Consider the following 12,491-nt stretch of genomic DNA (forward strand, 5'->3'; position numbering starts at 1 on the left):
GTTACCCATATAACCCACAGTGCCCACTCGGCCGCGAATCATCTCTCCCTCAGGCACTTTGATGGCCAGCCCCAGGTCTGAGATCCGGATATGGCCTGAAACGAGAATAAACAAAGCAAAATAAACATCAGCACACTCGCATGATAAGATCAGGGTCAAAAACCACCAGAGTTCTGCTACGATTGCTGATCTAAGTGCAGGGCATCAAGTTAAACACCAGTCCAGTTTAGGTAATATTCTGTTGGTCACAGATAGTAGATTTGATAGTTGGTTGGTTGGGGGTTTTACTGCCATTTCAGCGCATATTTTCACAGATAGTAGAACAACTCTGCATTTATACAATTTTGGCCCATGCCTGGCATTATCACAATACTTACATTATCTTTGTATCGATCATAAAGTATATGGACATGGTCTCAGTCATTTTGCTCAAGCATTTTGCATAGTATTTATTGAGGAGATACAATTAATGTAAAAAAGTAGAAATGTTTTACTTTAAAAAAAAAAAGTGATTTTATTTTATCTATATTGTATTTAGTTAGGACGTGTAAAAAATTGGGATTTTATATTCCAGTTCCTCCATCTCAATGTTTTTAATAATTAAAACCTCAATGTTTTTCAATATTAATTGTATAATTTTTGATTATATTATAATGGTTTCAGTGGCATAAACTCTCAGTAACAAGTTATACTGCAATAATTTGTGGGACAGTATATCATCCGTAGGTATAGGAAATAGTAACAGAATTTGTATCTGTTAAAATTTGTATTAGACAGGTTTATTAATTTATTTTATATCCTAGTCTGTGTGAATATGTGCAATAAAAAGATCTGCTTTAATATAGTGTACAATTACAACACAAACGTTCTGATGCTAAACTGGCAGAGCTGCATTTTATTTGGGATGTTCTCTAAGATAAGGGAAATTACTCGAATGTATTACGTGGTAACTGATTGCAGACTACAGAAGCAGTAAGACATGCTTAGATTGAAAACACTGAACTTAAAAACACTTAAAAAAAAGGGCACAGTGCTGATATTTTAGATCACACCCTTAAATCACACTTAAAAACACAGTGATGGTGAAAGAGTGCTGCTTACCGTTATCATCTAAGAGAATGTTCTCTGGTTTTAAATCCCTGCAGCACAAAAGACACAAAACATCTCAATGTGAGTGGGTGAATTTTGTGTTTGTGAGTGAGTGTGTGTGTGTGTGTGTGTGTATGAGAGACAGTGAATCATGTGTGGCTATAAAATTGGCCTGTCCTTCACCTGTAGACGATGGACTCTCGGTGCAGGTGCTCGAGGCCGCAGCAGATTTCAGCAGCATAAAACTGGACACGCTCCTTCTCAAAGCCTGGCGTGCCCATGTTGTAGATGTGGAACTTCAGGTCTCCGCCGTTCATGATGGTCAGCACCAGACACAGAGCGTCTTTGGTTTCGTACGCGTACGCTAAGCTGACCTGAGAACAAGCGGAAAGCACCAGAAACGAGTGGTGAGAATGCGGATTATATGGCAGAGTAGATTTTGAGAATTTGATGTATTTTTAAACCCCAGAAAAGCAGAATGTGTAGGCTACAGCCTGTTATCCAAAAAACACCAGTCATCAGACATCAGCCATTAGATTAAAACCACCTATAGGCCTGTCTTGATATAAGAACTTATTGTACATTAAATGGATACTGCCCTTTTGGTTTTTCTTGTTGTTTTTTTTTATCATTATTGCAAATTATGATATTTCAATTCCAAAGTCTGAAAATTCATAATAATTAAACGTGAATTGCTTAAAAAAGGGTGTTTCTGCATTATTATGGTATTAGCCTATAATGTCAGAGCATAAAATAGTGTTTAAAAAGCTAAAAATGTTTATTGCATTTACTTCAAGAACAATATATCCAATAATCTCCAAAAATCTCCCATTTGCCACTTTTGATCTCTCATGGACTTCACAAGTCCTCTATAGACCTGTTTCGTAGATACTGACCAATGCACAACAGGAACACCGCACAAGATCTGCCTAGTGTTTTGGAGATGCTCTGGCCCTTCAGTTGTCTAGCCATCACAATGGTCTTGTCAAATGGTCTCAGATTCTCAAGCTTGTCCACTTTTTTCTTCAACACATCACTCGAAGCACTAATTATTCACTTTCTGCCTAACATATCTAAATCTTGACAGGAGTCATAGAAACCAATGTTATTTGCTTTAGCTGCCAGTGGTTTTAATGTTAGGGCTGATCAATGATGACTAAAATGTTACAAATATAAATAATTCTGTAAACTGCAAAGATAAAGAAGCAAACGGTGTGAACTTACTACGAATCTGCTATTGACTTTCTCCAGAATCTGCTTCTCATTCAGAGCCATGGACTCGCCCTTCCTCTTCTTTATCCTCTTCTTCTCCAGCTTCTTGCAGGCATACATCTTACCTGTAGCCCGCACCTGACACGCACACACCTGGACACACAGTAAAATACCACACCCAGTAGTTTCACCAACATCTCTCGATAAGCAGTAACCAAGCTCAAGTACAGCTTCTAAACATGGTGGAGGTAGTTTCAACATCAACTAACATCAAGAGCTAACCATGATAAAGAACAGATTGGAGGTGGTTTTATCAATAACTTACAGTGAGAGCTAACCAGGATAAAATACAGTCTGAACATGAGGTTGTTTCTTCAATAACTAACACTAAGAGCTAGCAAGGCTAAAACACATCTTGCAAACATGGTGGTGGTAGATTCATTAACAACTGACAGTGAAACTTAGCCAGGATAAAGCACAGCTTCCAAGCTTGGTGGAGGTAGTTTCATCAACAACTGACAGTGAGAGCTTGGTAGGCTAAAAGTATAGCTTCCAAAAATGGTGGAGGTATATTTATAAAGATACATAATGTTACTATAATGCAAGACCTCCAAACTATGCAATGAATTGAATCCAAATGATTTAGATGAGACTGATATTTGATGTTCTATTTTTTGTGATTAAAAAAAAAAAGTTTGACACAGCAGACACAACAGCTCTATACACTGGAGAATATGAAAGCAAAATTATTTAAAATAACTGAGATAATAACAAAATTGACAAAAATACATATGATTAATACATTACCTCTCCAAAGCCTCCCTTTCCCAGGACCCGATACTGCCGAAACGTGTCTTTCGTGACTGACTGCCTAAAAAACACACCAGAACCAGCAGTGTTATTATGAAGCCAGTTAAACATGTAAACCCTCAACCACTAAAAGTTATAGCTTGCAAAACTTTCACACACTGAACACAGAGCAAAGTAGAGGTCCAGACCTTTCCAGCATCTTCCACTGTAGGAAGCGGTCGAAGTACATGCTGTTCTGGTAGTCGGAGAAGGGAGCACCGCTTAAGTAGTCATGTAGAGCTCTGCAATAAAATACACAAAAGAAACAGCTTAATAACAACTTAACTCCACTACACCTGCATTTAACACTGCAGCAACAGCAGCAGAGCAGTTATACAGCTCCATACACTAACCACAGAACACAATGACACATTGAGTAATATCTTACTGTAATATGTTCTATTAAGACCTGTGTGTTTGAATGTGTGTGTTTCTTACTTGCGGCAGTCGCTGAATATCTCTTTGCAAGGGCTCAGTTCAAGATTTTCTCTGCAGTGCTCGGCAAGACCCTCTACCACGTCAACACACTCCGGAGACTACAGAAGCAAAAAAAAAAAAAAAAAAAAAAAAGTGAGGTTAGTTTCCTTTCCTTTTTTTTTTTCTTTTTTCTTAAAACACTTTTTATGCACTTTGCACATACTGACAGATCACACATCATTTAACACACTCTCTCTCTCTCTCACTTATACATACGCACACACCTGTTTGGTGAGGAACTTTTTAATGATCTGATCACCGCGGCTCTTCCTCTTTTCATCCGGCGTCACCTCGTAGTCTTCCTAAAGGGCACAGCATCATAGTGTTACCACACACAACAACTTCTGGAAACACGTCAAAATCATCACCATTATCAACAACAACGACACAAATTAACACTGCTTGGTGTGTGTGTGTGTGTGTGTGTGAGGGAGAGATGGAACCACAGAGACCATGCTTACTGTCTGAAGTTCTACTGGAACTACAAGGCTAATGTAGCCTAGTATCTTTAGAAAAGTACATTAATTACATGTTAATTTTGATATGTAATTAAATGTGATTTAACATGATTTATCATGATTTCTTTTTTTTTTTCTAATTTTTCCCATTTTCTCCCCAGTTTACACAGCCAATTACCCAACCCACTCATTAGGACTCCCCCTATCACTAGTAATGCCCCAACACACCAGGAGAGTGAACACTAGCACATGCTTCCTCCGATACATGTGAAGTCAGCCACCGCTTTTTTCGAGCTGCTGCTGATGCAGCATTGCCGAGCAGCCAGCGCGCTTGGAGGAAAGCGCAGCGACTCGGCTCCGATACATCAGCTCACAGACGTCCTATGCTGCAGGCATCACTCTAGGAGTTATGTGGGGAGAGAGCGTCATCTACCCACCCGGAGAGAGCAGGGCTAATTTTGCTCCCTCTGAGCACTGGCAGCTTGATGGCAAAGCTGCATGAGCGGGTTTGAACCTGCGACCTCCTATTTATCATGATTTCTGAACACCACTTGCCTTTACAGTGAGAGAACACCTTGATCATAAATTGACCAATAAAAATGCATATAAAATTTAAATGTACATTAAACGTTACACACTTGTTATTTCTTCTATTGACCCCTAAAACCCCAGGTTAATAAATCTGTTAATCACAATGCTACAATTATAAATCGATTGCATTTTAGAGTTTAGGAAACTCTAAATGAGAATTATAACAGTAATGAAGATTTAAGAGTAAAAAAGTGTACAAAGAAAGTACAAAGACATTTGTATTCATTCTATTTTATAATATTATTTGTATTTTTAGCAAAATTTGTATTTTTTAGCAAACCTGAATCAAACCTAAATAACTAAATCAATTATTGGAACTGAATTGCCTGCAGTGAATCATAATCTAAATGAAGGGCTATGATGTCACAGATTTACACCGCTGCAGTGTGTCGGTGACGGCGTTTCTCTTTCATTAATGCTGCAGGATTACAGTGAGTGAATGAAGAGCACTGAGGATTACACAACCAGCCTGTCCCTCAGGGCAAACTGTGTGTGTGTGTGTGTGTGTGTGTGTGTGTTTGTGTGTAATGTTTGATGACACTCTCATCAACACCATCTCCTCAGCAGGTCCCATTACGTAAGAAAATCTCCACTGGACCACCTGCCACATCCTGTTACACACACACATACACACACTTACCCATGTGTTTAGAAATCTCACACACACACACAAATCATATGTTATTACAGGCACCATGAGTTTAGGTTTCCTCATCTGATGCTAATCAAAATTGATCATAGAAGGGAACTCGATATAGTATATTACAATGTTACATAACAAAACATAACAATCCACAAAAGTACTTTATGTCTTTAATCATGAATGCTAAATTAAATTACGTTCTTTGTTAACAACCTTATAGACCAATAAAATACCAGTATGACGTTTAGCCTTAATCCACCAGGTGGTGCTGTATCTTACCAGTGAGAACAAGGTTTAACAGTGGAGTTACTGTTAAACAGTTAGAAAGTGTAGTGGATTACATGCTACCCTGCACACAGGAGAAAGTGGTTCAACCCCCAACTTTTAGATCATTTAGTCTATTTAAAAAACACCACTATAATAGACTAATTAGAATCAAAACAGCGCATCCAATCAGAAGGAAGATCCATTGTCCAACATGTAGAGATTTACACACACACACACACACAAAAAAATTTGATTTAGAGACCACTAGAGGGCCTGTGTGAAAAAAATTGTGCTAAATATCCTTCCATCCATCTTCCTATCTGCTACTTCCAGTTGTGGTGGGTCCAAAGCCTACCTGGACTCATTGGGCACAAGGCAATAATGACACAGTTTCAATTAAAGATTTTGTGATTAGGTTGTGCGGTGTGATTGGATAAACTGTGAACTTCTTAAAATTTTATTTTTTTTCCCTATTAAGAATGAATGGGATGTGCAAAAGTACATGCCCATCTACTGTAACTTTGCTTGACCAATGCACACCTTTTTAAATATACTATTTTAGGGTCCAAGAACAAATTTACTGTTGCTTTGACCCGTACTTGTTTTCATACCTTTCAAGTCTCGTGTTTTGGCTGGGAAAATACCGGATTTTACTTTCTTTCCCGCTGTCCTCCCGCATTAGTATTTTTCCGTAAACTTCCCAAATTATATTATAAAAAAAAAAAAAAAATGAAATGTCACTAACCACGCAGGTAGCTGCAAGTGGCAGTTCTTGTGCAGTTAATGCGAACAACGAGAACAACTCTGGAACAACAAATCAGAGAACTGGATGCAAGGACGCAAGGAGAAAGAGCCATTCCTGCCTAAAAAACACCATGCTATGATGATACGTACTCATACATACTATGTATATATGTATAATAGCATACATACTCCTTCTGACTACAGAAAATATCATTGATCACACAAAATAACATTAAAATAAAACCACTCTACATTAATAAACATATAATTTATAAATTAATATAATATTATTAATTACTACATACTATATCATGAAACTATGATACTGAACCTCAGTTGGGCTGGTGGGACGGCTCAAAGAGAGTGGTAGAAAATTACTCTTATTTTTAAATCAAAAAATCGATGGGTATTTGTTTATTTGTCATTTTCTTTTCTTCCCTCATTTCTTCCCTCAACAATTTAGGTGTGAAAGCACCCCCTTAATTAGTTACTGATATTACATTAAATGATAACAGCACAAAGTGTGTTCCAGCTGGAAGACTCAAATCACACATGTTCAGATGATCAAGCTTCACATCTGCGCTGAGTAATCTCCAGAGAGTTTTGAGACACACCTAAACGTACAACTTGGGTGGACCTTTGTTTCCTCCCCCACCCAGTTTCAGAGAGCCCCAGCAAATTCAGTTAAATGCACATAAATTAGTAAGTTATTTTGACCTGTATTAGCTATACAGAGAGCAAAAAATTGGTAAATAAATAACAATAATTAAATATATACATATATACAGCTCTGAAAAAATTAAGAGATCACTATAGTTTCTAAAACAGTTTTTCTGATTTTGCTATTTATAGGTTATATGTATATGTTTGAGTAAAATGAACATTGTTGTTTTATTCTATAAACATTTCTCCCAAATTCTAAATATTTTTTTTGTCATTTAGTAAATTTATTTGCAGAAAATGAGAAATGGCTAAAATAAAAATGATGCATAGCTTTCAGACCTCAAATAATGCAAAGAAAACATTTATATTCATAAAGTTTTAAGAGTTCAGAAATCAATATTTGGTGGAATAACCATGGTTTTTAATCACAGTTTTTACGCATCTTGGCATGTTCTCCTCCACCAGTCTTACACACTGCTTTTGAATAACTTCATGCCACTCCTGGTGCAAAATTTCAAGCAGTTCAGCTTGGTTTGATGGTCTGTGATCATACATCTTCCTCTTGGTTATATTCTGGAGGTTTTTAATTTGGTAAAATAAATAAGACTCGTCATTTTTAGTTTGTCTATAATTTTTTTCAGAGCTGTAGGTGTCAGTCTGACAAACTGTTATATAACACTTGCTTTATGATCATCAACACAACACACAAGTGCACACACACTAAATGCACAATAAGTGCTGCGACGCATCATATGTCACACGGGTCTAACAAATAAAAGGGTGCACACAAACACACACAAACACGCACCGAAACACACTCACACACATATGCTCCATGAAGCCCACCGTGTGTGACCTCAGGTTGCTTGGTAACCAGCCCGGCAACACGGCAGGATTCCGCAAGGTCCTGGAGCGCCGCAGCACGAGCCGGCAGTGTCACACACACAGCGCACGTCATTACATAGCGGGAGAGTGTGTGCGCGTGCGTGTGTATGTGTAGGGAGCTGGAATGTTTTCCATTCCTCTTAACGTATCCAGGGGCTCCTCCATACACACTTCTATAAAAAGGTCGAACTGTAATCGAAAGGAAAGAACGCCACCGCTCCAGAAGCTGCGCCGAGCTAGCGGCTAGCATATGGATTCAGTTAAAGCGGTAGTTCAGCTCCAGGGACATGTTTGTTTGGTGCTTTAGTTGTTTGTTTAGTTTTATGTAATATGGCTAACAAGTAATAGAAGCTTATGTACAGCAGTTAGCCCTGGAGACGTATGTTAAACTGACAAAACCATGAAACTAACTATTGTAGGCCTTAGTGCTGTTAATGTCCTGAGGACAGCACTGTTTACAATTGTAATGAATAGTAACATATCTGAATTACACTGGCTGATGCTTAAGGCTGAAAACATTCTGGGTCTACAAGGGGGTGTGCCATATCGTATTGTACTTGTTAGAAAAGGTATGGTTTTAAAAACTAACAAGACTGAACACCTTTATTATCATTTTAAGTATGGATGCATGAATAATGCATGATACTGCCAATGAGGCCCTGACACAAACATCTGATACCTAGAGCACAGACTAACAGACAACTTCATTGCTTAAATTAAAGTTGCAAAGCTGCAGAGCTGCAAATATCAGCTCGCTCAGCCCCATTCCACCCCTGATATTAACTTCCTGTGTTTCTCATTTGATTGGCTGATATGTTCCTAACATCCTATGGTGATGTTGGTTGAGAAAGTAAACATACATACATAGAGTAAAACTACTTTTTTTCATTTAAGCATAATTTTTTTTTTATTTCTTTGCTTGTGTGAAGAAGAAAAAAAATATACATAAATAATAAAAAACTCTAAATTAACAAATGAACTGGTGCACTGCATTACTTAATGCTCTTAAATATTATGTTCTTGAAATAATAATAATAAAAAATAGTCAGTGTTGTCATATTACAAAGAATATCATTACTGTTACAAACAATATTCCATATATAATTAGTGTTTTTTTTATAGGAAATAAACTAGCAATATTTGTGTTGTAGTCATTGCAATCGATGCCTTGATTCATTTAACACCAAATGTTATTTTAAAAAAATATATAAGAGTAGGTAAGTTTGTCAAAAAAAATATGTGACATTAATACATTAAGGAATTTTCAAAATGTGGTAGATTTCACCTTAAAAAATTAGAAAACAGCATTGAGGAGAAACGCTGGAGGTGTCTACAAACTTTTGGAGTACAGTGTATGCAAATGAAGGTGGCTTTTGTCCAAAATCAACATCACCCTACTGAACGAACACACACACACCACACACACTCCTGGCTATAGTGAGCGGACCTGCGTCAGTGCTGTGAATGGTACAGTAGAGGGCTGGGCTGGCTGCCTTTGACTGAGGGAACAGAGCCAATCTGATGTGGAGTGTGTGTGTGTGTTACAGAGAGAGAGAGAGAGAGAGAGATAACATCAGTCTGCTCCACCTCTGCACTGACCGGACACACAGAAAAGCACACACACGCACAAACACTTTAAACTCCACTATTCCCCCTGTCAGTATAAACACACACTCAGCCGCTTTTTTTTTAACAAACACTGCAAATGAGTGAATGCCATAAAATACGTTGTCCGACATCAAAGAAACCCTTCTTTTCTTTTATGTACATCACTCCCTCTCACTGGTGCGTGCGCACACACATACACAGGCACCCTCCACAACAGAAGACCTGCTTGTCTCTGACGTCAAAACAGGCCTTAAAACCCCCCGGGCTCATTCCTTATGGTGTCCCAAAACACACACACACACACGTGCGCACACACACACTCTAATTACAGAACATATGCGTCCCTCATATGTGTTAACACACACACTCTCCTTGTTTTGCAACCGTAAAAAAACATTTCAACCCATTCTACAACACATTAAAATGCAATGAAAGTGGGAAAATGAATGAAACATTAATGGACATTAAAGTTGTAAAATAAACATTTTTATATATTCTATATTTACTGAAAATGACCAGGTCAAGATTATTAAGTAATCAAGCATTAAAGTAGCAGTCTGTATTATTTTGTTTCTGAACTGAAAGCAGAAGCATTTCTGAAAGGAGAAGGGACAATATTTTGTGTTTAATGGTACCAGTGTGCTGGAACGACCATCCCTGCTAAGCCTTATATATTCATTCTAAAACTGGGGTGTCACAAGTACAGCCTCTGAAAGAGGATCCGGCTCAGTTTTACTGAACGCGAGCGGCTGGTGAAGCAATGGAGACTTCAGAAGGGGAAACTCAGAGCTCAGTAGCTCATTCACTCATAGTAAAAACAAAGAAATGAAGTGAAGAAAGTAAAGTTTCTGAATGTTTCTCTCTCTCTGATTGAACATAACCTGGAATCGGATTCATCTGCACTGAAAGGAGACCGCATCACACCCGCCCAGTTTAAAATGATTCTTCCGCATGCTCGGTGCAATTACCCATTCTCACCAGAGAGGGCCCTAAATCCCAAAATGTACGGACATCAGCTTTAAATATAATTATTACAAACAGCAAATAATCTGTCAGATCAAAAATATAATTTATAAAGAACTTCAAAATAGTTACAAATGTTTATCTGAATTTTGTTTCATACAAATGAATTGGGTGCTGCAATATTGCCACCTGCATCACCACAGGGTTTAGGGTCTAGTTGCCACAAGCAATGCACCAGCAACCACCTAACAATTAGGTAGCAACTATACCAAAACATAGCAACCACTTAACAGCACTAAAGAAAAGTAACAACCTTGCAACCACAGCAATTTGAAAAACCACAGCAATCACCTAATAACACCACAGCAACCACTAAACAACTATATATTTATCATCAAGCAACACTATAATAGAAATCTAGTAACACCACAGCAACCATCTATCCACACTACAGCAATCATAGAATAGTTCTATAGCAACCACCCACCAATCATATATCAACCATTAAGTAACACCTCAGTAACCCCATAGTAACTACTTAGCAACACCAGAGAAACCACTTGGAAAACCATAGCAAACAGCTTGCACCACCACAGCAGCCACCTAGTTACTTGTCCATGTAGAAACAGCTCAGCTACTGCCTGGAAGCAACTATTCTGCATTTCTTCTGAAAATGTACTATTGTAGCTAATAATAAAAACTCTAAGCTTACATAACACCTCTCTCACAACTTCAATTAGTTCAATTCTCGTATACAGTGAGTGTACAGAGCAGTGTCGAGTCAACTGTCTTTTAGACCTCGCTTTCCAGGATACCGTTTCTACAGCGTAACCATCATTCCTGCACATTATAATCCACATTTCCACTGACGGTGGAGGTATGGGCTTGTAAAAGTCCAGATGAGGTGACAGGGGGGTGTTTTAGGGGTCTAACGGTGGGGTGTTGGTCAGACAATGGCCTCTTTCAGGGTGACCACATGCCTGCCTGTGTATTTTGGGCCTCTCTGTATGACAGCCTGGGCAGTAATGCAGGAGGCATTCTGTCTGGAGCAGTGGAACAGAGTGCAGAGTGGGATCCGGGGGAGTCTAGAATGAGAAGGAGGAGAAACAGAGCCAGAAGTTCTTCATCTGAGCTCTGAAGCAATAGTTTGGCACAAAATCTAATTTACATCCTCTTAAGTTGAAGGTAGTCAGGCCAAGAAAGCATACATAAATTAGAGATGGGTTAACTCTTAGCATGCAGTTATCACAATGCTAATTGGTGGGGCAGAAGCTTTCATTACTTGTTAGCAACAACAGACTTATAGCTGCAGTGTTAATTGGTGGGGTACATGAATCAATTGCTTGTAAGCAACATTAGCCTCATGCTTTTGTTGGATATATTGGCCTCATATCAACTGTGCTAATTGGTGGGGTATACATTTTTATTAATTGCTGACTACATTTTCCTCTTTTTCTAGTGCTAACTGGCTGGATATAAGCTTCCATCATTTGTTATCTTAGTCTTCCAGCTCCACTGCTAAATGCTGGGGAACAAGCTTGATTTAATTGTTATCGGCATTAGCTTTGTCACTCTAGTGCTTACTGGTGGGTAATTATTATGCATTTACATGGTGTTGATTTTATGATCTGAGTGGCTTAGGATGTAAATATGTGTAAAATATTAAATATTAATATAATTGTTGTATGTTAATTCTAACAGTAGCTGAATTTACAGAATCAAAAAAAAAAAAAAAAAAAAAAAAGATGAAAAAAAGAAGAGAAATTAACCACCCAACATGCACGCAAAAGCAGTATTAGCTTCCATTGCATGTAAGTGACATTAGCTTCATAGCTCCAGTGCTAATTGTTGGGGTATAAGATTTCATTACTTGCGAGATATACAGAATTAACCTCACAGCTACACTGCTAAATGATTGGTTATACTCTTTCAGTACTTGTTAGCTGCATTAGCCTTATAGCTCCACGGCAAATTAGTATAGAAAAAGTCTACATTGCTTGTTAGCTACATTAAAGTGGTGAGGTATAAGCTTACATTACATG

General features: G+C 38.1%; 1 protein-coding gene across 2 annotated transcripts in view; it reads right to left on the reverse strand.

Annotated features, from left to right (window-relative positions):
* grk5l (G protein-coupled receptor kinase 5 like) overlaps positions 1–12,491 on the reverse strand; it is an 84,845-nt gene that overhangs the window by 11,035 nt on the left and 61,319 nt on the right. For both annotated transcript variants that reach the window (XM_007247104.4, XM_007247105.4), the window contains exons 4-11: positions 3,852–3,929; positions 3,589–3,686; positions 3,300–3,392; positions 3,109–3,172; positions 2,314–2,454; positions 1,273–1,463; positions 1,102–1,139; positions 6–95 (exon numbers count right to left, since the gene is read on the reverse strand). In XM_007247104.4, the coding sequence (XP_007247166.2) occupies positions 6–95; positions 1,102–1,139; positions 1,273–1,463; positions 2,314–2,454; positions 3,109–3,172; positions 3,300–3,392; positions 3,589–3,686; positions 3,852–3,929 (793 nt within the window). The remainder of the gene's footprint in view (positions 1–5; positions 96–1,101; positions 1,140–1,272; positions 1,464–2,313; positions 2,455–3,108; positions 3,173–3,299; positions 3,393–3,588; positions 3,687–3,851; positions 3,930–12,491) is intronic.

The sequence above is a fragment of the Astyanax mexicanus genome, chromosome 12 (assembly GCF_023375975.1).
Source record: "Astyanax mexicanus isolate ESR-SI-001 chromosome 12, AstMex3_surface, whole genome shotgun sequence".
Taxonomy (NCBI): Eukaryota; Metazoa; Chordata; class Actinopteri; order Characiformes; family Acestrorhamphidae; genus Astyanax; species Astyanax mexicanus.